This window comes from Zonotrichia albicollis, chromosome 3 (genome assembly GCF_047830755.1).
Source record: "Zonotrichia albicollis isolate bZonAlb1 chromosome 3, bZonAlb1.hap1, whole genome shotgun sequence".
Lineage (NCBI taxonomy): Eukaryota > Metazoa > Chordata > Aves > Passeriformes > Passerellidae > Zonotrichia > Zonotrichia albicollis.
Window position 1 is genome coordinate 80,749,275 of NC_133821.1, and position 27,082 is coordinate 80,776,356.

At 44.8% G+C, this 27,082-nt stretch overlaps 1 protein-coding gene across 1 annotated transcript; it reads left to right on the forward strand.

Moving 5' to 3' along the window:
- Window positions 1-1,402: 1,402 nt before the first annotated feature.
- OSTM1 (osteoclastogenesis associated transmembrane protein 1) lies at window positions 1,403-10,698 on the forward strand. Its single transcript, XM_074537994.1, has 6 exons — window positions 1,403-1,770; window positions 4,550-4,664; window positions 5,549-5,646; window positions 6,631-6,795; window positions 7,538-7,703; window positions 8,010-10,698. Exons 1-6 carry the CDS (start codon window positions 1,441-1,443, stop codon window positions 8,063-8,065), a joined length of 930 nt encoding a protein of 309 aa, XP_074394095.1. The 5' UTR covers window positions 1,403-1,440; the 3' UTR covers window positions 8,066-10,698.
- The last annotated feature ends 16,384 nt before the right edge of the window (window positions 10,699-27,082 follow it).

A 27,082-nucleotide genomic window follows, 5' to 3' on the forward strand; every position in this document is an offset into this window, starting at 1 on the left:
GCTGTGCGGGAAGGGATTGCCTGGCCTTGGAAAAAACCCCGGTGGGACTTGCCTTGAGTCTGGGCAGCAAGGCTCGGAAAGGTCCGGCACCCAAACCAGGGCCCTTGCCTGAGTCAATTGCGTGTACAGACAGCGTGGTACGTGTTTGACCACACTGCCGCATTTATCTGTGTCACACTCACGACACAGATAAATGGTGTGGTTTTCGTTTGTTTCATTCATTGCTTTAAAAGCATTCACTGCTTCAGAGCTGAGGCACTTAGGACACGCAGAGAAGGATAACTCTCTGTTGTGTGCTCCTTGCTAGTTGATGGCATCTGTACCACCACCTTTACTTCTGTGTGTTCACCAATTTGTTTTGGACATTTCCACGCCGTGACGTTTGCTGCACGGCTGGCACAAGGCAGCAGCAGGTGACACGGTGCTGGCGGAGCTGGGTACACCTGGCTGCTCTGGGAGACACTTCCAACTGTCCTGAGCTCCCAGCAGCTGTCAAAACTGCCACAGCACTGACACTGCCGGCCAGCCCTGTGTCCCATCCCTGCTGCCACTGAATTGGCTGCAAAAAACCGGATGGGGCCATTCCTGCTTGGTTCTGTTATTCCCAAAGGCACCATGCTATGGAATTGCAGGGCTCCCCTTCATCTCTGTGATGTGTGTCTTACCAAAGCGCTACAAACCCCAGCCTCGGGGAGCAACCCATGGAAGAGGATGAGAAGGAGCGGGCACGGGGTCAGGTCCCGCCAGGCAGAGCTGTGGGATAGCCCGGCACCTCATCCCCGGGAGGGGCTGCCCGCTGCTCTGCTCACCGCTCCCGCTCCGAGAAGCGTTTTCCTTTGGTGGCTGTGGTTTCATTCGGAGTCTGCCACAGGGAAGTTTGGAGCCAGGTACCAAGGAAGGTGTCCAGCTTCAGGTAAACCGCGGGAAATATTTCGTTTGCAGGAAGTTGCTGTTTATTTCTCCATCATAATTTCTTTCTCTTTTTGGGGGATTTTTTCCTCTAAAATTGTTGCTGTGTTTGAGCATATTTTAAAGTCACTTCCCACACGACAGATACTCTTAAAATCCCTTCTCGGGTGAAGAGAGCACCTGGATGAAAGGCACGGCACAGAAACCGCGGGGCAGGATGCGTCCGAGGCAGGTCCATGCCGCGGGCACAAGCACAGCTCGCACACTCTCCCGGCCTTGGGGACACACCAGCGCCTTGTCCTGGGATGAGACCCTGGGATGATACCCCGGGATGGGACTCCGGGATGGCCCTCGGGGATAAGTAAGTCCCCGGGATGGACTCCCGCCCCTCGAGACCTCCCGTGTCCACCCCGCCCCTTTCTCCGCCCCTCTCCCCGCCCCCTCCTGTCATCGGCCAATCAGCGGCTGCGCCCCGGGGCGAGGGCCGGCTCTTTCCCGGCGCGGCGCTTCCGGTTCCTCGGCGCGGCCGCCATGGCGCCGCCGCGGTCTCTGTGCCGGGCGCTGCTGCCGGCGCTGGCGCTCGCCCTGCTCGGCCTCGCCGCCGCCGCGGGGCCGCGCCAGACCCCGGCGCTGGAGGTGGCGCAGGAGCTGGCGGAGGAGCTGTGGAGCGCGGGGCTGCCCGGCGACCTGCCCGAGCTGGAACCCGAGTGCCGCAGCCTGCTGGCCGCCTTCGCGGAGGGCAGCGCGGCGCTGACGGGCTGCCTGGGCCAGCGCGCCCGCCCGGTGCGGCTGTGCCAGGGCTGCCACGGCCCCTACCGCCGCCTGCTCGCACAGTACGGCAGCATCGCCCGCGCCGTCGGGGTGCGTCCGTGGGGCCGGGCGGGGGAGGGTGCGTGGCTGCCGGGGCGGGCTGGGGGCCTGGCCCCTCTCCTTGAGGCTTCCAGGCCTGTGAGTTGGGTGCCGGAGCACGTCGGGTGGGATCCCCGGGAAGGCAGGCTGAGAGCCTCGCTGGGGTGTGTGCAGGGCAGCTCGGCAGAGGCTGGGGGTGTTGGGGCAGCGCTGGTGCCAGGGCCGGCCCCTCCTGCTGCTGTGCTGCGGCACGGTCCGTGCCGCCCGCCCCCGGCGTGGCTCGGGGCACGCGGCTCCACCTGCGGAGAAAGCCGTGCGAGTGGAAAAACTTGAGCTGTTCTTGCTGATGGAGCAGTGCCCTGGCTCGCAGGTTCTGTGAGCACTAATGGGAAACGCTGCTGGAGCTCGGCTGCCTGGCACTTCCCGGAAAATTGGTGGTCTGTGAAGCTGCGGCGAGTGGGACACATCGTCTTGTGAGGAGTCGTGTCACGGTGTTCTTGCTTCCAAAGCTGATGGGAGAGTGTGTAGAAAGCATGAGCACTGGCAGGGTCAGTGCGCCTTACTGCTGGGAGAACTTTGACTGAAGCTGGGTCTTCTGTTCACATCCTCCATGGAGTTGATCCAGTTGTAAAAGTTAGTTCCTTGGATAATGTGAGGATGACATTAGTGAATCAGACCAAAGGGCCTTTGTTCTGTGATGATGGCTAAAAGTGGGTGCCCTGGTAAGAGAACAGACAGAGAGCAAGTTTATAGAAGTATGTACCCTGGATCATACTTTCAGTCTTGGGATTTCTGAATTCCAAGATTTAGAATTGCCATTGATGAAAAAAATCTGTTGCTCTTTAAGCCCAGGTGATAAATAGGTGCCACAGTGGCCTGTGAACCATTTCAGTGCACAGTTTCCTGTCATTAGAGAAGTATCAGTGCTGCTTTTGGGTAGTTTTGGCTTGATTTCCTATTTCCCCTCAACACCCCAGTGCTTATATTGCAAGAGTGCATGCATATTCCTTTGGTAATTGTCCTCTCCAGGGCAAATATGTAGCCAGTGGTCTCTTGATTTAGTTTGCAAACTTGCGGTCTGTTTGTTTCTTTTATGGAAGCTGTTTCACATCAGTGACTAGATGGTGTGAAAGTGAGAAATTGAATGTGTAATTCTCTTGGGGACTTCTATGATATTTTGGCTAGGATTAAGTAGCCAGATGTATTGCAGTACTTAGAATATGTATGAACTCATTGCAGCTTCTGTGTTTGAGTGCTAGCAGCCTGGGAGGACTTGTCCGCTCTGTGGTGTGGAAGGCACTTCTGTTGGCTTTCCTTCTGTGTGTGGATTAACTAACTAGGTGAATAAAGGAGCTGGCCTCTTGCAACCTCAGTCCCTGATTACAATTACTTAATCAGGTGTCTGATGTTTCTGTCTTAACAGTGGTTAAGAGTGCAGTGTGACAGGAGCAGCCAGTTGGAGTTTTGGACAGCTCTGAAATATAAAATCCTCCTCACCAGGCTAATTAAAAAATCAATTAGGCAAACTTTATTTAAGGAATGATTTAGGTCTATGTGATTGAGTTTTGGTGAAGTGCTTTTTCCTGCTTGTGAGCCCAGGTGGCGAGGAAGCCTCATAGTCTTTGTGAAGCAACCAGTTTCCTGCATAAACAACATTCTTGCATGTCTGTAATTTAGTAGAAATGAAAGCGGCCAAGTGTGGGAGTTACCAGATGTGGCAATATTTGACTTCTGCAATTGAGCCTCCAGGGAAAGTTCTTATTTAACCTCCCCTCCCCATTTTAACTAAGTGGGGCAGAAACTGGATCTCTTGTGAAGCACTGTAAGGAACAAGTTTCTCATTAAAGAGATTATTTTTTTCTGTGCCCCACATCACTTATCAAAGAGGCTTTTGACAGCTTTGGCAATTTTGAGAAGTGCTTAAGTCAATTTAGCAGCCAGACACCAGGAGCTAGAGCACAGGAGTCAGCTGACTGGAGGTCATGGTTCTGTATCTGAATTCTGGTCAGAATGTTTCCTGTTTGTTCTGCAACTGCTTTTACAGTCGCTCTGTGTTTTTTATGATCTTGGTCCAGAGAGTAAGTAGTGGTAAGAGTTGTGGCAGAGCCTGCCTTGAGGATGGAGGTGGATTGAATGGCTCAGTGAGACAGATGAGCTTGGTAGCTGTCTGGGGAGGTGATAGCTTGGCCTGGGCACGTGCTTGGGTGAGTGAACACAGGCACTGCTCCACAGAGGGCTCTGTTCCTGGTGATGCTGCACTGGGGGAAGTTTGCTGCTCATAGAGTACATTGGTGCAGCAGTTTTGGAGGCTGTTTCTGTTTGGGTTTGGTTTGTTTGAGACCAGTCCATTGGTTCAGCTCCCTCAACTGTTCCTTTTGTCTAATGAGAATGACCCCGTCCTCTTCTCTGACTGCACATGCCTTGAGCTGGCCCCTGGGCCATGGCCCAGGAATGGATGAACGTGAGCCACCTGGCAGAGAAGGTCCTGGCTGTGTGCTTGGTTTTTCTTTTCTTTTCTTTTTGCCATATTTTTTTGCCATATTTTTTTGACTGACTTGCATGTGGCCCTATAGACCTGCAGAGATTGTGTGCTCTAAGCTGTGTTGCTCACAGTATGAATTGGAGAATCAAAAGACTTTTGTTCCATCACTTCTGCTCTGCCTTTTCCAGAAATATCCATGTGATGTGTTGTGATTGTTTTAGATGTGCTTGTGTAAAATACATTTCAAAAATTCCCCTTTTGTATTTTTAACACTTCTTCACTTCCTTTTTTGTTTCCTTTTATTTCTAGAATTCCTCTGAGAGCCACAATTGTGCCAAAAGCATCTTGACCTCAGACAGGCTGCAGATAGTTGTGACCCTTTCGGAGTTCTTCAACGAAACCTGGGAGGCAGCCAACTGCGCAAGTACGTGACTCATTCTGTAGCTCTCATGCTACTGTGGTGACGTAGCCCCTGAAATTTGCACAGATCAGAACTGTGTGTGTTTGTTTGAATGCAGCCAGTAGATAACACACAAATCCTGAGCTATAGCCGCTCCAAGAGTGTTTTCTTTTGCAAGGGCCAAAATCTGAGGGCAGTAGTCCGTCAGAAAACTACTGATGGTGCTTAGTACTTTCAGGAGAATTTCCTAGGATGTTGGCTTGCTTTCACGGTGCTGTTGCTGAACTCCTAAATTCCTCAAATAATGTTGTTTTTAAAGGTCTGGCTGATTAGAGCACCTGAAGTAGGGTAGGATGGATGGAAGCAGTAACATAGGGTTGAGCTCATAACTAGAAGAAAAGCCCCAGAGTCTCTGTCAACTCTGGTAAAAAGCTCAGCTCTTTTCTTAAAGAATAATAATTACACTGTGATTTCTACTATTGTGTTCATGGTCTAGCTGTTTCCTGGGTGCTCTCCATTTCATCTCTGCTGCTGGTGCTTCTGCTTCCACAAAATGGCTGTTACTGTTGCTGGGCAAAGCCAGATTTGTAGGCTGGGAAATAAAAGTAATGTCTTGTTTTATCTCAAAGTCCAAAGATAATTCAGTCCCCCTCTTCAGAAAGCTCTTGATGATAGTCTTCATCTTTCACTTAATCAAGGCCAATTAATTCTGAAATGTGTTCTTGATGGAAGCGTTAGGTCAGCAGGTCTGAGATATCAGTGGCAGGCAGATAAGGAAACTGCAGTGTTGACTAGACTCATCCTTTATAGCTGAGAGCTCTTTTTGCAGGAGTAGAGTGTCTGGGGCTTGCTGGCTGTGGAATTGTTAGAAATTAAAATATCCCAATGTTTTTCTTTCTTTTCAACAGATTGTTTAAAGAATAACAGTGAGGGATTATCAAATTCTACTGAAGAATTCCTGGATTTATTCAATAAATCTCTGACATGTTTTGAACATAATCTTCAGGTATCTTATGTTGTGTATTTAAGAGAAGCACTTAAATCCTCTAACTGCTACCGAAATTTTATTTATGCTGAATAAACTGCAGATGCAGACTAGGCAAATAAACTGCTGCTGAGTTTGTGAATTGTAGGCAGATAAATCCATGATCGGTAAAATGCAGTTGTTTACAGATTCAGTGCCTGAAATTAATTCTAATTGATACTCACCTTGACTTCATTTTGTCTGTAATTGCAATGCTACTTCACATCAAAATTTCTGAATTCACAATAGTTGATAATTACATAGTAAAAACCAGCATGTCTGCATGCTCTTGCTTTGTAGAATTGTTGTCTTTTTCATGTAGAAATTCAGGCTTTAAATAGCCTTTTGATAATATGGACTAGCTCAGGAGGACTAGGCACCTTTAATTCTTGTAGCATTTCTTTTGACTGTTAAAATTACTCATAGTTAGAGGTTGGCCATATTGCAAAGACAACTTCCTTGGTGAAAAGAATGTGGTAATTGTCCTCAGAGAAAATGCCCTATATAGCTTAAGAAACTGCATACTCCATTTCAGTCCGGAGTATGAGCTAGACAGATTTCAGGATCATCCAGAAGTAAAATAGGTTTACTTCAATGGGCATGGGATAATCTTTGGGGAAACTATCTGCTTCTTTATTAATGCTTTCTAAGAAATGTGCCTTTATAGGCCTTGGTCAGGAGCAGTGTGGACTGGCTTATTGAAAACTTCAAGTGATTAAACTAGAGCTTAACCCAGTGGTCAGTAGGTAGCTGGTAGAGCCATTACTGGGTTGAAATATCTTCAGAGATTGTAGTTTTCTTTTCAAGTGTCCTGTATTGTGTTCATGGAGTGCTGAAGGCCACAGATGGAAATGATTGCTTGGTATGGCATGATCTGTCTCTCTCAATGTCAGCAGTAACAAATTGAACCAATTTTTTTTTTTTAATGCTTTAAACTGTAGTTCATTCAGAGTTTTATAACCCCAGGGGCAAGGCATGGATCTATCACCAAATAACTACACAGAAGTGTGCAAAAACTGCAACGAAACCTACACGAAATTGAATGACCTGTATAACCACCTGCAGAGGCTGAACAGGCAAGGTGGTGAATCTGCTCACTCTGCACACTTGTGTATTGACGTGGAAGATGCAGTAAGTGTTTGCTAATGCACTTTATTCATCTGAGCCATTTGTGCTTTTCATACTAGGATTTCTCTTTCCTTTGGGCAGGGGGCAGTGCCTTTGGCAGGCCGGTGCCCCGTGGTGGGAGGTGCTTGGTGGGGCTGTCCTGTGGGGTCCTGTCCTTGGGCAGTGCTACAGGAGTGGGACTGAAGCTGCTGATCTCCTGAACCCATCCCAGTTTGAGTAGCTGCACTTTCATTTCTTTTTACTGTGAAGGGGATGGATTTTAAAAAATAAATCTCTTAATCTGGCTTTTAATGTGAGGCTTTACTGCTATTGTTCTAGCTGGTGTGTTAATTGATTCCTTATTACAGCTGCTGTTTCTAGGCATCCTCAGCATTGTCAACATATGTTTGGAGAAAGCTTTGGTATATTGTGGGGTTAAAGTGGCTGGGCTGAAGGAATGCTCCTCAAAAGTATGGGATTAGCCCTGTCCTCACAGATTATCAGTGAGCTCTCTGAGAAACAGGCATGCAGCAGTGTCGACGTGTATCTGAGTACAGTTATGTTTTTGAAGCTTGTAAAAATTTTGGTGTGAAATCTTGGCTCCATCTAAATAGTTTGTTTCAACTTTTCCAGTTATTTGCTTGCTTTTGGGGAGAGATCTGTTCAAGTGCAATTTTCTGAGGTGGCACTTGAACACTTGCATGTCTTGAGGCCTGAGTGTTCGCATGTGCTTGCTTTCATGATTTTTCTTCTGTTTTCCTTTTAGATGAACATCACTCGGAAGCTTTGGAGCAGGACTTTCAACTGTTCTCTTCCCTGCAGTGATACAGTCCCAGTGATTGCAGTTTCATCCTTTATCCTCTTCCTACCTATTGTTTTTTATCTTAGTAGCTTCCTTCACTCGAAGCAGAAGAAACGGATACTCATTTTGCGTAAGTGGTGGTGTTGGCATTTCTCTGTTGGATTGGGAGGCGCCAGGGATTTGCTTGGCTCTTGTGGGAGAGGAGGCCCAGCCAGATCTGCCTGCAGCTGTGCTGACGGCACTAATAGCAACTATTAGTCTGCTGCTGTGCCCTGAAGAAGGGTAGGAAAGAGCTTCAGCCATATCTTTTCATTAAAGTTTCTGGATGTGAACAGAAAGCTGTTTGCAAGTCTGTGTCAGATAAATAGAGGGAGTGGAGAGACTAGTTTTGTGGAATTCTTTGTGTTTAATTTTCATATAATTTTTCCCTTTCTAGCCAAGCGCATCCAGTCAAATGCCAATCTTGTGAACATCCAAGAAAAATACAGCTGAGCTGCAAAACAAAACCTGAGAGCTGCTGCTGGTATACAGTGGGTACAATTGTGTTGGAATGAGGCCGGCACAAAAGAGGAGTTAATTATGGTTTAGTGTAATGATACAGAGCAACACAAGTTAAACAAAATGCTGTCTGACTTCTAAGCAAGGATATTAACAAACATGACAAGGCAGGGCTGTGTGACACTGTATGGACTCTGGTTTTGAAAAATCTGTGGTTTTTTTCTTTCAGTCTTGGGCTGAAGCTATGTTTTTGTGTTCCTAAGCTTTTGTACTTCACATTGGTAGAATAGCTACACTTTCCTTGCATGGTATTTTCCTATATTTGTTCCACAAAAACCTGAGATTTTGAATCTTTTTGAGGTGATTTTGATAGACAGACAAAATTTCAAATAATGTTTTATGTTTCTGCTTAAGACATTACTTTTAATTCCACATAATATTCAGACTTGGGATGGAAGGAACCCTTCAGAAAAGTTCCTATCTTTCCTGTACCACTGAAAAGTCATGCTGCTGGCATCTGTTAAAAAAGAGGCATGAAATATGCAGAGAAAGTGGCAATATATAGGATCTAAAACGGCAACAGAAGCAGCACAACTGCCAGTGCTGGACTTGAATAGTAATTATTGATGGCTACAGTATTCTGTTTTCTCTGGAACTGGTGGCATATTTAGTCTTTTGCACACTTTAACCACTAAAATTGTTGCTTTTCAAATCTTACATTTTCAGAAGGTAATTTTACATACCTGCTTGGGTAACAAGGTTTCACTCTCTGTTCATTATGCCATTTCCTTTCCTTTTTCATTCTAATGTTTTAGTGGTTTTTTTGTTTTGTAGAGGAGAAGTGAGGTAAAGTCAAGTCACTGGAAATGCTGGATTTACTGGTCTAGAGCTTGCTATGGCTTAATACAGAGGTGTTTACAGGAACTTTGTCAGGTAAAAGTTGTTTTTTCTGGGTAATCTGTTTTAGCAGTGAGTGAACCAGTGGGTCCTCTTACTCAAAAACTGTTGTGAATAACATGAATACACTGTATTGGGAATTGGTGACTTTCAGGAAATAGTTTGAAAATATTACTCCCATAAAATAGATGGATGTAAACAAATTGAACTTGGAGAACTCCAAAGTGGATGGAGAAATTCGTGCAATAACTGCAGGGATGGGTGGTGCTGCTGTCAGCACCAAATTGTGGGCACAATTTGATGGCTGCAGCAATCGTGGCTGTTCAGTTTGTTTATTGTATTTCTGATTTGGGAGAGTGGTCGTGTTTAAATTATTTATAGCTGTACCTGAGGTTAATGAATGCCAGAGCCTTTGATCCAATTTTTCAATGTATTTTCTAACCTGGATGTAAAAAAGAATGGTCATTACAGCAAAAAAAAAAAAAAATTATTTTGGAATCTGTGTCTGATGTCTGTCAAAATGTCCCACGAAGTAGTTGTATTTGATTTGCTTTGGAGCCTATAATTTTGAATTTTTCCTTTGCACTAAGGCTCAAATAAATATATAACAGTGTAACCAAAGCTCTTCAAATAATTTGTTTTATTTTTTTAAATTTGTTCTTTTTCTTCTGTTAGGACATGCTGTTGGTGTTGAAGTCAAGTTTAACAAGTTTATTAAGTAGTACATTTAATAATAAGTAAAATACTGTGTTAGTAACTGGTCCCACCAATATGATTGCCTTTTTGTGTTTTATCAGAAAGCAGTATCTCTTCGTTTGTGTAACATGTGAACTACTATCAGCAGTCACTTTGTTTTAGGTAGTTTACAGCATCGATATAAAACTGTTTCTCTTGTGTAACAGTACCTTCATTTGGCTGGGAGAGGCATGCTGCCTTTTAAGAAAAAAAAAAAGTATTTTTTATATCTATTATTCTTAAACTTCAACTTTGTGGTACTTACTCAGCTGCCTGCTCTAATAGCATTACATTGATTTGGGACATCATATGATTGAGAGCTGTTCAAAGGAATCTTTCATTCGTGCAGATAAAGCCAGTTTGTATGTGCAGCATTTCAGAATGACAGCTTTATACTGTAAGCGGTGGCTTTTTGAGCACATTCATGTTAAGTAGGTCTGAAAGTCATTACTTTTGGATATGGTGGTTAAGCACTTCAAAAAAAAAATCAGCTTTTCTTATTTTCCTGGCTCCTAAGCCAAACGGAAATACTCATGTGACTTTTGTTGTTTTTGATTTTAAAGCAGCAGCAAAGTTTACACTTGAGATTTTTAATGTTAAATCTACTATCTTCTCCTTTTTTTTTTCTTCCCCCCCCCCCGACTTTCTACTGTAAACTTTCTTTACACAGTGTTATATTTTTGGTAGGCTATTTCATATATAAATTGATTGAATTCTCTTTATACTCTATTTGCTAGAGAAATGTGGAAACAAACAGATTTTGAAAGAGAAATAGAATTCTTTTTGCTGCTAGTTTTTAATTTTTTTTCCTTTTTGGTATTATATGTATTAAAAAGCATAAACTTTGAAATACTGGTTGTTTGTATTTTTTTTTTTTTGGTGGAAATAAAGATTTTTTACTGTGGGGGGTAGCACTTTGATTCTTATTTATACTTAGTAGGAAACCCCAAAACGTGCAAAGTCAGCTCGAATAAAGATTGTCGCTAAGCAGTGAACAGCGTGGTTACTTACTTGCTTCCTCTGTAGTTTATACTCCTCCTGTTCTGGGTTTGTGTTCAGGAGCACCTGCTTATTATTCTTCATGATGCTGTGTGCAGGACAGCAGCACCAGAGAGGTTTTTTCAAAGCAGCGCTGTGCTGAGTTAGAGAACAGCCGCTGCTGTTGGGTGGAGTTTCAGCTCTGTCCGAGCCTCCTGCAGTCCATGCGAGGCTGCTGTTAGCTGTGCCTGGGTTTCACGGGTGGGTGTGCAGCAGTGGGGCAGCTGGGGGTACCTTGCTGACCTGGTGGGGAGGCTTTTGGTGGCCTGCAGCAGCCCCTTGGAGCTTCAGCAGGCACCGTGTTGGCTCGCTGCTGGGCTGCAGGGCTTGGAAAGCTGCAGCACAGTGCCTCACCATGGAGAGAGAGAGTCGGGTGTCTCGCTGGTGGCAGGAGCCCTGTGCTCCGGTGCTGCGATTTGCAAAGGCAGATTTTAGTCTTGGCCCTTGCAAGGGACGGCCAGGAAGGCAGGGGAGCTGCAATGTCAGTGTGGTTCTAGCTGCCTGTATGCTCGGGAGAGGAGCTTCAAAGGGAATCTGCACAGGAAAAAGCAAGTGGGAGGAGTAGAGGATTTCATTGATGAGTGGAGCAGAGGTTCAGAAATGGGGGGGGTCTGTAAGCACACACAGGGGAGGCTGCTAAAGTGCACAAGTGGTTGAAAGATGCTGAGAAAAGAGGGTGTGAATGGGACCTTGATGGCAGCTGAGCTGGAAGGGGGAGCTCTGGCCTCTTGGTCAAAGTGGGGCTGGGGACCGCTGCATGCAGTGCAGCTGAGCTTGAGCTCTGGGCTGGGGAGCCTGCACAGGTCAGAACTGGGAGTGAGGAGTAGGATGACAGCAGAGACTTGCTCCTGAGTTAAAAGCAACTGCCTTCTGGGAGGGTACCTGGATTGTGTGATGGTGTCAAAATAATCGTAGTTCAAAGGTTATTTAAAGCTCCTGTTCTGTTTTGAGGTGAGTGAGGACTCCTGTTTAGCACTAAACAAGGGACATTAAAAAACCCAAAGACAGTTGTGAATTTTTTCTTTTTTTTCTTTTTTTTTCTTTTTTTTTTTTTTTTTCTTTTTTTTTCTTTTTTTTCTTTTTTTTCTTTTTTTTTCTTTTTTTTTCTTTTTTTTCTTTTTCTTTTTTTTTCTTTTTTTTTTGTGTGTGTAATGGCTGCTTTCTGCATCTTCATTAAATATCTGCTATAATCACAAAATGGCTTCACTTTCCTAATGTTTTGTTTCTGGAGCTTTCTGCCCAGTTAATCAAGTACTGTCAAATCTTGTGTTTTTGCTAATTTCTACCTTAGTTTTCATGCCCTGAATATAGAGTTCCTCTGGAATGATAAGCTGTGTGATTAGCAAAATCACTTTACTCCTAATCAGAATGTATGGGTAACTTACCAATTTTTGTTCATATTTCATTGTGAATTTTTCCTCTGGGACTGATGTAAGCATTTTTAGCCTGACCTTCATTAAGCTTGTGCAGGATGAGCATTCTGTATCTTTGCCAGAGTGAAAAGTTACATTGGAAGAGCGAAGCCAGTAAATTCTGCAAGACTTCTCTGGAGTGTTGCTTCTCCCAGCATTGTGATGGGTGTTGCTACTTCCTGGAGGCAGCCTGTGTGATTTATGTGCCTTGTGTTGTGCTGAGAGTTGAAATGCAGTTTCTATCTTGGAGATCCTAACCTAATCTAAGACAAAAATAACATGGAAAGGAAGAGCACAGGTGATGTGATCAGTGAGCACCATCAGGTGTGTGATAGCTGTATCAAACACCTGCACTTGGAAGAGGTCACTAGCATCTTTGCTGGCCTTTCAAGTGTTCTGGCATGGTCTGTGCCCTGGACTGGGTGTGGGCTTGGGGAGCTGTCAGAACAGCATCTTCTTCTGTGATAGCAGCAGCTTCAATGCTCTGCTCTGCTGGAAAGTTGGTGCTGCTCCAAACTGGTTTCCTCCTGCATCTGCTCTGAACTGTGGCAAGGACAGTGCCAGGGAACTGGTGCTGTGGGGAAGAAATATGGGGATACTCCAGAGTACGGATTTGAAAGGAGCTTGTTGCTTGAAATATGAGCTAGGTTTGGGCTTTTCCACTTCTGTGCATCCTGTTTGCAAAGGGGATTGAGCAGAATAGGGCTGACTGAGCACAAAGACAGCAGGGACACTCCTGCAATGTTTTGCCATGTCAGAGGCAAAGTTGTGTCAAGTAAATGTTAATTATTTTTTAACAATATCTTAATTAGCTGTGGCAGAAATAAGTTAAATAATTGCACAAACTCTAATCTTCCCTGCTCCCATCTGAGGTGAAAATAATGGATTTTTTTTACCAAATAATTATTAAAAGAAAGATACTCGCTAGTAGCTCAGTTGAATTTTTAACTTTTAATACTGAAAATTCTCCTCTGGTGCCAGCACAGTAAGTATCATGGATTGCTGCAATTAAACCAGTGCATTAAGTTATTCATAATACTCTTTCTGGGCAGTGTTCCCACCTGCTTAATCTGTGCTATACAAGCATTTATTAGAACTGACTGTTGAAAAACGCCAAGCTAAATCGGACACTAAAAAAAAAAATTGGAAAATCAATATGATGCCCTAAACTGGTTTAATGTGTCTTTCCTCTTCAATAATCCTGCACGTTTCTGATTTATTTGCTGTAATGAACACGCCATTCAACCGAAACAAGATTAGCTGCTTAAACCGCCGCATTAAGCACGGAGCAACTTTAATGCTGCTTTATATTTCATTGTAATGCTCAGCACTTACCGTGGTGTGACTTTCTCTCCTCTGCAACAACGAGTTTGTGTGAGAGTCACAGAAGGCTTCCCAAATGGGGTTTGGTTAAAGCATTTCAAAAGGTAAATACGGGTTAGAGAGTTGTAACGTGGCACCTCCTTCATCCAAAACTGAGTGGAACCAAACTGGTGAGCAGGATTAATGCACAAATTTATACTCACTTCAGGATTTTTCTGGGGTTAACCACCAAATAAATGGCTTATGTCAAACTGATCTAGGTTAAGACAGAGAGAACAACCACTGGCAATCAGAATCTTCCTTTGGACTTCATTCAAAAACCTTTTTCCAAGCATTTCAAAGAATAGCAATTTACTGTGCTGCATCAAAAAACAGACTGCAAGGGGCAGGCATCTTGGCTTTGCAAGGAAGAGTCCCAAGATAGATGTGGTAAAGACAGAAGGTTTTCAAAGGAGTCTGTAGAAGGAGGCAGGGAAATAAGAGCACAGGTATTCACACCTGTCCAGTATTGTGAAATGTATTATAGAAAGTCTGTTCTTGTGCATAATACTGGGCAGGTCTGAGAAGTTTAAGCTCTCCAGTTTCCAGATAAAACTGTGTGTTCTCTTTCTGCTATAGTGGCAAACTTCAACTGGGTTTTCAGCAGGTTTTGATTTCTGTTTTGTTCTTTCCCTCTGTCATGAAAATGCTGTTTTAGATAATTACCTTCCCTTCTAGTTGATTAAGAAGCAAGTTGTATTTGCTGGGGCATCTATATATTCTCCATAGTTCTCAAAACTGCAATGAATTTTCTGTTTGCAGTACAATGTTATGTTTCTTTTTCTTTGGAAGATTATGATGAGTTGCCCACATGTTTCAGCAGCTTTTTGGGGTCTTGGAGTCAAGATATTTAGGATATTTAACCTAGAGAAATGTGGTTCAGGGTTTTGCAGATGTGTGCTGAGTTGAGAGCAATTACCTAAACATGTAGAAATTACCAAAATATATGGTGCATTTGCACTGTGCTGGAGCAGGTTTTCAGGTGCTGGTGTTGGTTCTGAGTCCAGACAGTGGATGTTAGTTCTGGTGAATGCTGCTTTTGCTCACGTGATCAGAACACAAGAGTCAAAAGTGATCTGGTAATAAGTGAGTTGAGGGCTTGAAGGAAGCTGTTTCTGGAGGAGCAAATGCACTCTGGAAGTCTGTTAGGGGAAGCAGCCTTACTTTGCATTGCTCCATTTAAACAAAAAAACCTAAAGAAACCTGAAGATGTTTTCAGAACATCTGCCTGAAGGGTGAATGCTGGGATGCAAAAAATGGCCTTGTGAGTGTAGGCAAAGATATTAATTTTCCATGGAAGAACAGAATCTGAAGGTGAATATGATGGAGTGTCCTGAGAGGAACATGCTTGCTTCAAGGGGAAAACACTGTCCTCAGCAGCTGGTTTAAAATGGAGGAATAGTAACAGCCATGTTTCTGTGGAATACTTGTGTGTTTTTTCTCAATTATCAGGAGCCCCCTCAGCACTGTTTGCTGTTGCTCTCCAAACTGCACAGATGTACCTGATGCTTGCATTTAGCCCCTGGGCTCTGGTCACTCTGTTACAGCAGGCTCACTTCCTACTGCATAATATGCTTATTTTTCCTGCTACACAGATAAGCAGCTGCCTTTATTGCAGCCACTCACATGAGCAACTTCAGGCCCACTCATAAGTTCCCACAGTCATATTTTATTCACAGAGGAAGTGATTTGTGAGATCTTCTAATTCACAGCGATAGAAGCACTTGGAGTGACCTGCTTGATGTCCAAGCAAGCATCAGAAGAAGGGACAGTGAGAAGGAAGGAACGAGGAACAGCAGTGAAACTGAGCAGGAGAAAGGAGGATTGAATAGTCCTGGGAAAGCCTCTGCCTGCCTTGGCTTGTATAATGGGGACTTATACAACGCGTAACCCAACCTGACCCTGACCCCGCCAGTGCTCCGGGACTATATTTTTACTAAGATTAAGCTTTTCTTTTCTTTCTTTTTCCTGGAACAATTTAATTGGCTTTCAGCTTGCCTCTTGGCTGGCATGGTCAAAGCAAGCTTGCCTGTTCTTATCTGTGGTATTTACCTGCACCCTCCACGAGTCGTGTAGCAGAGGCTGCTTTGGCCCAGCAGCAGCTGTGTGTGGGCCAGCCTTGTTGGGGAGCATGGGGCTGTCTCACAAATGGTTGGGTGGTGAGGAACCACTCCAAAAATCAAGCAGGTGAAGGGGCCTAGTTTCTTTATCGGGCTTCTCTCTCACTTTCCTGAGGAGATTGTGTGCTCAAGCTGATCCCCAGTGGCTGGTAACAGGGGCAGATTTCTGCCTCTTAACCCATACAGATGCCCACTTACTTCTGTTCAAGTGAAAGCAGCTCTCTGTATTAAGAAGTCAGAAGTAAAACTCCATGTCCTGTGCTTTCTGACAAGCATGCAGAGGGACTGCAGCTCTGTGACAGAGACCAGGCTTCCCCTCAGGGTTAGGGGTTTATCCCAGATGGGGTGGCTGCCCTGCAGTGCACACCTGGCTGCAGCTGTCAGCAGTCTTGCATACAGGTAGGCAAGCTCAAGGCAAAAGCAAAGCAGACACAGATGTCCTCTGCCTGATCTCTCACCTTCTCAATGTTTTTGCTGCTGCTGTGTCTAGAGGTCTGTAAGCAAAAAGGACACAGCACAGGGATTTGGATACTTGGCCTCTCAGCACAGGGATGCCAGATGGGACTCGTGTGCTCTGTGCTTCAACCAACTCTTCTGAATCAACAATAAGATCTTGAAGGCACTTAAACTTGGCAAACCCATGTGTTCTTCCCTGTTCTGGTTTCTATTTCTGATCATTTTGATTCAAGATCTGCATTTTTTCCCCCTGAAGACTGATGCTCACACAGCTGTGATAGCTCAGTAAAAGAAGCAGCACCATCCTTTATGTGATTGAGGCAGGAATTAAGTTGTGAGTTATCTCCATGGTCTGACATTATGAAACTCTCATATTTTTACACTGGAAACTCATTCCAAGGGGACAATAAGCATAAGTCAATGTGGACAGAAATAGAAGTAATAGATGAAATTGTCTAAAATAGATTTTAAATATATATATACATATTTCTTTTTCCTTTTAAGTGCACATTCCTGATTTCAGAGTGTATTACCTCTTAGCTCCTGTGCCATGAGTCAGACAATCTGTGAAATGGAGGTGCACAGAGTCCACTGCTCTTGCTTCCAGCATCTGAGAGAGGAGATGAGGTAAAAGAGGAAAAAAAGAAGAGATTGAGAGACTAAGAGACTCCATCTTACTCACTGCTAGGAAAAAATGCATATCTGCTAAAAGAGGATAAGAGGAGCATACATTCCAGTCAGATGTGCCTCTTGTGCAAAATGACTAATTAAATGGCATTGGTCTCTTTAAAATAGACCTTGCTTTAATGAGAAAATATTTTAGAGGTCATTCAAAAAGAAATCAAAACCCCAGGAATGATGAAGAAGGTATGACTGCCTGCCTGGGCTTTGTTATTTCTTAGAAGTGAATCTCATTTTGGGGACAGCTTTTAAGAAGGCTGGCTCACGTACAATAGCCAGGCTCATACAAACAAGTGTGGGCCAGGGCTCACAAAGGGGCTGCAGAGGTCAGAAAAGAAGTGTTGAGCGGTGTGTAAGTGAGCTCAGCCTCCCATGACCCTCGGGCAAGCCCTGCTGCCCACGTGGAACGGGAGCCTTGGTCAGTCCCTGCCCCGGTGGAGAAGGCTCAGCTGCCTGAGCCGGGCAGCAGCCTGGGAGAGGCCTGGCAGGTCCTGGCACAGCACAGGAGCACCGTGGGTGTTTTTCCCAATGGTTTATCCCGGATTGTACCCCTCTCCTTTTACCTGTGTAATCCCTTTCCTTTGCTGAGATCATCCCCAAACCCCCTCTCTGGCTCTCTGTCAATCACTCAGCATCCCATCCCTCCATCTTGAAGCTTGGGTCCAGGACATTGAGTGTTTATCCAGAGGCCAGGGGCCAGCCCCCCAAGCCTTGCCTTACACGCTGCCCAGAGAGACAGGGACACCATGCGCAGTTCCTGTGCTGCTGGAACACAGACCCCAGGCATCTGTAGTTTCCTGGCACAGGCTTGGGGGTGGCAGCTGCCTGTGAGCAGTGCCCATTGAGGAACAAAAGAGCTGCTGTGGTGGGACATCTCTACTCCAGGAGCCCGTCTCCACTGTGCCTGCCAGCTCCGGCACCGTGGGTAGGACCCTTCATTTGTTGTTCACACTTCCTAAGCCTGCTGGGTTTTCCTGAACCTTTCCTGCTTCTCTTCTGCAGTTCCCCCAGTAGCACATGTGCCCCAAATAAGTGTTTGTCAAACCATGTGCTCGAACACCTGCAAGATGAGATTTCTAAAAATTAGTTTATATACTGAAAACATGAAACGGATTAATGCAAAGGGGAAACGTTTGATCTCTTTCACCAAATAACCATATCAAAAGCTCTTTTCAACGCCTTTTGTTGAAACATATAAAAGTCATGAACTCCTTGGCTGCTAGCCAGTACATCAGAGCATTGCCCAGTGTAAACTAATGTTGCTCTGTCAGTCTCCAAGGACATGAACTGACTCCTGCCATGTCAGGATGCAGAATCCAGGGATTAACAAGGTGTTTGTATGACTGGTAACACTGTGTATTCTGTACTGAAATGGGTAAATGTGTATGAAAACCTGTGAGTGAATTTGAGAAGTAGCTCCTGAAGTACAGCAGATATTATCTCCAAGAGAAAGAGACTGACAGATTGTCAATCTTTGAGGTGATGAATAAGGAAGGAAACCATGCACTTTTTAAAAAAAACGTGGGAGTTTTTATTGAAAATGACACATTGGTCCCATTACATCAATTTTTTATTTCCTGGTGTTTGCCAGTAAAGGCTACTCCCCAGTAAAGGAGAAAATCCCTTCTGGTTTTGTTCTAATAACAGCAAAACTTAGTTATGGGAAATTTTCCATCTCTTTACCTGAGCTGATGGTTCAAGGAGAAAGGAACAGGTTTCCTACTTTAACATTTCCCTCTTCAGAGGTTTTCCTGCTAATTTAGAGGGGTACTGAAAATGAAAAAATTAAAATCTTGAGAGTGCCTTGTAACTGTGGTAAGTTTATTACCACAAAGAGGTAATGGTGTGATCACTTGCTAAACACCAAGCAGGCCAAGGAAGGGTGCAGCAAGCAGAAGCTGATGGGAGAGGTTGACATTGATGAGTTTACAGGTCCCAGAACAGCCACAGTGACTTAGTGGGTCCCATGGCCCTGCCAGCTCAGGGGCTCACTGACCAGGAACCCCTGGGGAGCCCAGGGAGCTGCTGTGCCGAGGAAATCACTGCTGGAATGGGCAGGCACGTGGAAGGGAGGCAGGGGCTTCTAGAGATGTGTGCTTCACTCAGGACTGGGTGTCACAGCAGTGCTCCACTCAGGCCAGGACAGCTGACAGAGCTGCTGGAATCTGCAGGGTGGGAATGACTCCTCACTGGGTCCTGTAAGCAACTCCCTCTGCTTGTGTTTCACATAAATCCTCAGTTTTCCCCTCTAGTGCTTCCTTGCAGTGTTTCAGCCATGTGCATGTTCACAAGTGAGCACCCAGGGTGGCTTTGAAGATTCAGCTGTCATCACTCCAGTGGTTGTTTGAGTCCAGAATCACGGCCCTTACTTCATGCAGGCTATGGAATGAATCCATGTCCCATAGTGTTATACTTGTCAAATACATACTGGTCCTCCTCAAAACATCACAGAGTACCTGAGGGTGGAAGGGACCTCTGGTGTGACCCCTCTGCTCATGCAGCGCCACCCAGGCACAGCTGCCCCAAGGTGAGTCTATGCTGAGCTTCTGAGATTCCTGTTTTTGCAGAGGTACCTCTCAAAGTGAACCCAGCAGCTCTAGTGAGGAGCTGAGAAAGGACTGCTGGGTGTCAGATCCCATGTCCAGCTCCTTGCTGGGGCAGGATGGTGTCCAGTATAATCTACAAAAACCTCTTCTTGGCCAGTCTTTGTCCTCCAGGAGCTGTGGCTCCTCCTGATGCTGAGGCTCTCTGCACTGTATTTCCTGTGCCACCTGGCTCCTGCACAGGTGTGTCCAGGAAGGAGATTTTGTGGGTTTGGTGTCAAAGCTTCTGCTGTGATCCCTGGAGGTTTGAGCAGTCCACTGTGCAGGAGCTGGGAGCCCTGTGTCTGTTTCAGGGAGAGCCAAATAGCTCCTTAAATGCTTGTTAACCCCAATCCAGGGTGAGCATTGGACATCCCTTCATTCTAGGACCAGCCCTAAGCTCAATCCCTTATTGACCATGCAAGAAGCTGCTGCTGCTGTTGCTGCTGAGTGACACTCAAGTGGCCGTTGTACACAAAGGATGGTTAAAATTGTGTTCTCTACGTGGTATTTCAAGAAAAAAAAGCTCTCAATGAATAACAGGACAAGCACATTCTGTGCCTGTCTTCCTGGGGGAAGCAAGCCTGTGTCTTAAAGGGTCTGAATCGAGATTATGATCTCTTATATTTGCAATCTCTTGGCAAATCTTAATCAAACTGGACTTGAGGGAGAACATACAAAGTGTCAGGAGCTCCTACAAGTTTCTGAGGAGAGGAAATAAATCACCCAGAAATTATCCCTCAAAGAGGTGACAGCCTGACCTCACCATTGGTTAGCCATGGCAAAATTCCATAGGACAGAGCCTGTAGAAGCTGCAGCTGCAGGGAAAGCTACAGCCAGACTTTGCACCTTCCTGGGCACTTCAATCAATTGATCATGGGGCACAAATGTGGCTTTGTTAGTTCCAGTCCTTAAGGGCTGCCTAAGCCAGCCTGCTGGTTCTGCTTTACTCTGCAGTCTTTCTGTGCCACACTGGGAGCCCTGGGGCCCTCCCGGTCTTGGCACAGCTGCCAGACTGCTGAGAGGGTGAAATAACCAGCTCAAGGCAGTGGTGGAGCCACCTCTCATCAGTAGAATCTCAGAAAGTTGTGGTCTGTCAGAAATGTCTGTGCCTACACTGCTGACTACTGCTGCGTTTCTCAAATACAAGAGGATTTTCTTTCCCCTTGGTACCAAAGAGTTTTATGCTGAGTTGACTGAATAAGACTTTCCAGCAGAATAATTTCCCTGAAAGATTAGGAAAGTCAAACATTTCTTAGGATCTCCATCAAGTCTGAAATCTCCTTATCCTACATATGAATTACCTTTTTCCTTTTAAATTGATGCATGCACCAAAGCCGAGCCCAATGCTTTCATTCCCAGCTGCTGCTGTTTAGCTGCTCCCCTATCTAAAACTTTTTATTTACTATTTTTAATTTAAGGTGAGAGCCTGAGAGAGGTCAGCTGGAGCATAAGTGCTCTGCTTTTCCCTTTCATTAGCACAAGTGATGGCCACACATGGATTTCGAATTTGTTTCAGCTCTTACTGGGAGCTCTTTGCAGCCTGAAGCAGGGATTGATTGTCTGTGAAGAGGCTCTGCGGTAACAAAGGCAGAAGTCAGGCAGGGAAGGTCTGACATGTGAGCTGTCAGGGGTGGTGTCACTGCCAGCTGACCCATCATGAGACTGCCGGGAACAGCCAAAGGGTGCCCTGCTCGGGAGGTTCTAGTGCCCTGCTCCCTGCTAGTTTGTGCTTGGAAACAGATTGACTAACATAATAGAGTGATTTTGTAATCTGTCATAATACCATAAGCTACAGATCCACAGACTTTGACCCCTCGCAGGTATAATGAGCTCCTTTATTCAGCTGCACATGCTCTCTCGATGGGGGAGAGAGAGGGGGGCTTTTTTCTAATTATATATCCAAAGCATATGTTTTGCCCAGAAACAAAGCATTATATTCATTAGTGAAATCCTATAAGCTTGGCTCTTTTTATTAGCCAGTTAACTAATTGACAGTTAAGAACATGTATTAATATCATGGTGTAACCATGCAGTCACTTAATCTGACAGCTTTATTAAAATCATAGCATTGCTCCTCTAAGTTGCTACAGTGAAGGGCTGTAGCATTTGCATTAGAAACACTGGTGTTGCGAGATAGAAAGCTCAGCTGAGAAAAAAAAATCAACATCACAACACACAAAAGTCTCAGCCTAGTGTTGGTCTGTTAATCCTTTGTCAGAATTGGAGAAGAGCACTAAAGGCCCTTGTATTTGTCTTTAAAAATCTGCTCAATCAATTTAAAGTAGGTTTTAGGAGGCTAAAAAACAATTTGTTTGTACACTATCTTTTTTTCCTTACTGCATCAGAAAATTGTGGCAAAATGCAGAGCACTGCACATCTGAAAGAATAATGCAAACTCTGTGTGCAGTTTGGGCAGGGGGTGTGTGTCACACTGGGGACAGGGGGAGCCCAAGTCCAGCTGTGGATGTGGCACTGAACACAGCCCTTCCATTTGCTATGGTAGTTTAAAAAGGTAAATGACCTGTAAATGGAAAAGCTTAGAAAATAAATACTGGTAATGGAGTCAATGTCATCGTGGTGTGATGACATTGTATAAATCAATCTTACATCCTCACCTCACCAAAGTAATAACTCTCTATAGCAGCCCATGTTTGAAAAGGTTGAGGTGGCAGATTTTTGTCACGAAGCGCTGTGCTTTCATGAGGAACGAGAATAAAAGCTCTACAGAATCACATTATTCCTTTCATTATGCTTGCACAGCCTCTGCATCTGGTTTACAGATCTTTATTACCTGGTGCCTGACATAGAAGATGGAGAATACAAAACAGCTCTGGGTTTGTCAGACTGATAGCTACAGATGGGGGAAAAAAGATGGAAATCAGTGAAGGAAAAATAAATATTAAAACACATAATGGTATTTTTACCAGTTGTTACTTCATACAGATTGACAGAGTCATGGTGGAAAACCCAAAAACTTTAAAATCCCCCCCCCTCCACTGAGCAGCAAGGCTGCCCACTGTGGGCCTGCCTTCTCTGAGAGCTGTGCTTGGCTGGGCTGGAGCACTGGTGATTCACCCTGTGGTCAGGACCACCTGGAGTGGTGGCCTGGCTTTATTCATAGCAAAGATGTGCATGTCCCCATCCCTGCCAGGATGGGCTAAATCCCTTCTTTCTGCACTCCTTGCCCTCAGTGCCTGGAATGCCCATGACCATTATTTTAGCTCAGCACGCAGAGGAGCAGAGTCCAGCACCAAAGGCCTACAAAAGAGGCTTCACCCCCTTCTTCATTTATTGCAGATTTCCCATCTTCTACCCTGGGCAGCATTGAAGTGAATGTCACAGAACTGTGTAGCCAGACTGATCCCACAGCCAATTCCCGTTGTATGAAAGATCTCATCTGGAATGGTTGGGACCAAGTGGAAATTACCTTGACAGGGGAAGATGGATTTAGGCTGGACATTTCTGATACAGAAGCAGAAAAGTCAAAGTGTCTTCAAGCTGTTGTTGATTACACTGCAGCCAAGAAGACTCCTTGTGGAAAAAACAAGTAATCTTTTGAAGCAAAGAAGCCTCTCAGTCGGAAGTGGGCTGAAGTCAGTGGGTACACATGAGTACAAGGACACGTTGGTGCTTTCACTGGGCAGAGGCTATCAGAAGAGAGCACATGAGCTTTGCCACCTCCTGCAGGCCACTGCCCCCTTCTCTGCTGTATCTATTTAGCGCTAAAATGCTAGAGATCAGCTCAGAGCAGTTCAGGGGTATGTCCTAGCCTAGCCCTTTTAGCAGCCACCCATGGATCTGTTATTGTCCATCTAATTTCTTAGTCAACTTGCTGATACCATTTGACTCCCCCAGGTTTAGGTAGCTGCCAGCAACAGAAGTGCACTGCCACCAGCCTAACAAATGTCTCTTTTAAACCAAGCTCCTACTGGTTTCCTCCAGTCTCCCCCATACTGATGTTTGCTGATGCAATATTTGTGAGCCGCTCTTCCACTTGGCTGTTGCTACCAAAGCTTTCTAAACCTCTAGTATGTCCCCTCAGCCATCTCCTCTGCAGAACTCCATCCTTCCTCCATGCTCCCCATGAGGTGATCTTCGGATAATCTCCTTGATCATTTCAGTTGCCCTTTCCCATCATTCCTCTAGCTCTATATACAGGGGTATAGGTCAATAGGTGTCTGCTCCAGCTACCAGGGGTATGTGTAGATCAGTTCAGCCAGCAGGAACAATTTTCACAGTCCTTTTCATTTTTGTCATGACATCTACTAAGATTCAATCCTAATGAAAAAGAATTTTCATCCTTTGCCTTCTGAAACGTTCATCTAACCCCAGACAATGTTGCTCCTTAAAATGAAGCAATGGACAAAGTAAAGCAGAGAATGGTAGTTAATTAAAAATCATAATGAAAGCTGACAAAAACTCTCTGGAAATCAATACAAGCCTCTGTGCATAATACTGGTGACCAGTGACAGGACCCAAGGGAATGGCCTGAAGTTTATCAGGGGAGGATTAGTTTAGATATCAGGAAAAGGTCCTTCACCCAGAGGATGGGTGGCACTGTAACAGGCTACTCAGGGGAATGGTCACAGCACCAACCCTGACAGAGTTCAAGAGATGTTTGGACAACACTCTCAGGCACATGGTGGGATTCTTGGGGCTGTCCAGTGCAGGGCCACAAACTGGAGTCCATGATCCTTGTGGGTCCCCTCCAACTCAGAAAATTGTCTGGTTCTAATTTATTATTTATCACATTCAAGGTTTTACAACTATTTATTGGACAAATCTTGCACAGGTAGCAGCCAGGCAATGGTGTCAATGTGATTTTTTCCTGACCACTGGCAGCATGATTACGATCAGAATAAATAAAATGTCAAGGAAAGCCTTTTTTAAACATTCAAACAACATCTGTTAAAAAAGCCCAGCCATGGTGAACAGATGGCTGCTGTATATTGGAGCAGACTTGTGGGGAGGACCATAATATCACACTTCCTGAGCGATTTCTGAGCAGCAGAGGAGAAAGCAATACCTCTAATGCGAAATCAGAGGTAAAATGAATTAGGTGGTGATAACCCTTGAAAAAGAAAAGGTATTTTGTGAGTTTCTGTGCAAAGACCATTTGAGCTCTAAGCTTCATAATCAGCTTGGAAAATAGTTTACCCACAGGAATCTTTGTGACTTATTTCTGTCTTCCTAAGTTTGCAAGGTCAACTATCAAAACAGATATAGTTTGGGGACCTTTGAGTCACAAGCAGTGAGCATAATTTACAAATTATTTTCTGTTTCTACAGACAGTGCTATTGCATCATTTTTAGGTCACATTTAACAATATGGCATAAAATAGTTAATTTAACAAAAATGGGAAACTCAGAGGGAAAAAGGGGGGTGCGGACTTTTCAGATAATCCACTTACTGCATCTTTGTTGTGCCTATCCTCATAATACCCCTGAGTTCCAGTTGCTGGATTTAGCTGTAACACTTACCAACTTCCAGAGAAGCAGCAGCTGTGCCACAGCTTTCATTGCTAATATTCCTGGAATTACTGCCCTGTAAAGCCCTGTGGCAAAGCCTGCACCTCCTCAAGGTGCGGGCTGCTCGTGGCTGCTCCCTGGGTGCAGCTGGGTGAAAGGCAGAGAAAAGGGGAATGAAAGAAAGGAAGGATTCCAGGAAGGAAGGATTCCAGAAGGAAGAAAAGAAAGAAAAGAAAGAAAAGAAAGAAAGAAAAGAAAGAAAGAAAAGAAAGAAAGAAAAGAAAGAAAGAGAAGAAAGAAAGAAAGAAAGAAAGAAAGAAAGAAAGAAAGAAAGAAAGAAAGAAAGAAAGAAAGAAAGAAAGAAAGAAAGAAAGAAAGAAAGAAGAAAGAAAGAAAGAAAAGAAAGAAAGAGAGAGAGAGAGAGAGGAAGAGAGGAAGGAAGAGAGGAAGGAAGGAAGGAAGGAAGAGAGGAAGGAAGGAAGGAAGGAAGGAAGGAAGGAAGGAAGGAAGGAAGGAAGGAAGGAAGGAAGGAAGGCCGGCCCTAGGTCAGTGGGAAGCCCTTGGCTTCTAAAGCACTGCTCAGCTTCAGTATTGCATCCTCACAGTTACTCCCTAGAAGTGACAGCAAAGAACAAAGTAGGCCAAAATGCCAACCAAATTGATTCCTGATGGAACTCAACCATGGGATTTCTGCTAAGGATAAAACTCCACGAAGTCACAGCCCAAATGTTACAGATGAGCATAGAGGGTGCTTAAGCTCTTATCTTCCCACTTAACTGGCTCTTCTGGCACTGTACTTTTTTCTGGAATGGGGTTAACATGCTCCAAGCAACCATAGTAGGGATGACAGATGTATTACATAGCAATTGCTCACTCCCTTCTTACCGATGCCCAGCCAGACCACGGGCAGTGCCCCCCAGTTTATACAAGGAATTGCACTGTGCCATAAATAAAGCCAGATGCATATCTTTCCCCTCTGCAAACCCACTGGATTCACCTTGTCCTTCAGCAGCTAGCTGGGGTTAAACCATGGCATCCATCCTACAGGCTTCCTTGCCCCTGCCCTTCAGCTCTTCTCCTTCAATTTCCCCATCCCATTCCTATTGGTCCGGCACAATCTTTGTGCCTAGCTAGGAGTGGATCTATGGGGGTATTTGTGAAAATTGCACAAAAATGTTAGGAAGCGTGCCAAGGAAATAAAAAAATGTTTTCTCACCTCTGCCAGGAAACAAATTGGACATTGAGGCACTCAAGAATGGGGCAATGCCAAGAGGGAGCTACAGTCCTGTAGACAGTCCAAGAAAAACATGGGACCTTTCTTCCTTGTATGGTCATGTTAGAGCTCCTCTATGGCTCTGGACAACACTTGTTTTATTCCCAGAGGAAAAACAACAGGGTTCATGGCTCCTCAGGGTGGTCACACTAAACTTTTGACTGGAAGTAATTGGAGGAATGGACCATTTTGTGTCACAGGACAGACAGAGAGAAAGAACATTTCTAAAATAGCCAAACACAAAGGCTCCTGTGCGACACTGCTTGCAGTGTGGATCAGGAGCAGAACCAGAACAGGGACTGTGAGCCCACCCAACATGGCTGGGCAGCCTGAGTGGATCCCAGCCACACACAGTGCAGATCCTGGTGCCTTTCATCTTTTCCATGGTGACAGGCTCTTCTGAAGCCCTCACAAAGAGCTGTTTTGTTAGCAATGCCCATTTCAATGAAATATGCCATGTAAACCTCTTCATCTTCTCTCTCTCTCACCTTTCTTTTGTTGCTTTGATGGCCCAGATATGCTAGTCTTATGCAATGCCACATTGCATTTTATTGAGAATTAGTATACCTACAAAAATGGCAAATCATTGGAAATTCATCACCTTCTCATCAGACTTGTTTGGCAGCAGCTCGAGCTGAAGAATGCACCAGCATTGTGCTGGATTGCCGTTGCTGTAGAAGAAGTTTGTAGAAATTTAGCACTAGCAGCATAAACATTAATAGCCAGAGTGCCCAAAGCCTATACATTGTGGCACATGAATTATAACAAGCACATTACAACATGCCAAATAGCCAACTACAGAATTGGCCAAAAAATCCACAAGAGGATGTTAAATAGAATGTAGAAGCACTGTTTGTTGGATAAGATGACCATTTAGTACTGAAAGAGCAAGAAAATCAAACCAGTGCAATACGAGCAGATCGCAGACCCCAATATTACAAAATTGTTGCATGAGGGATGGGGAATTTAGATTGTAAGGAAATA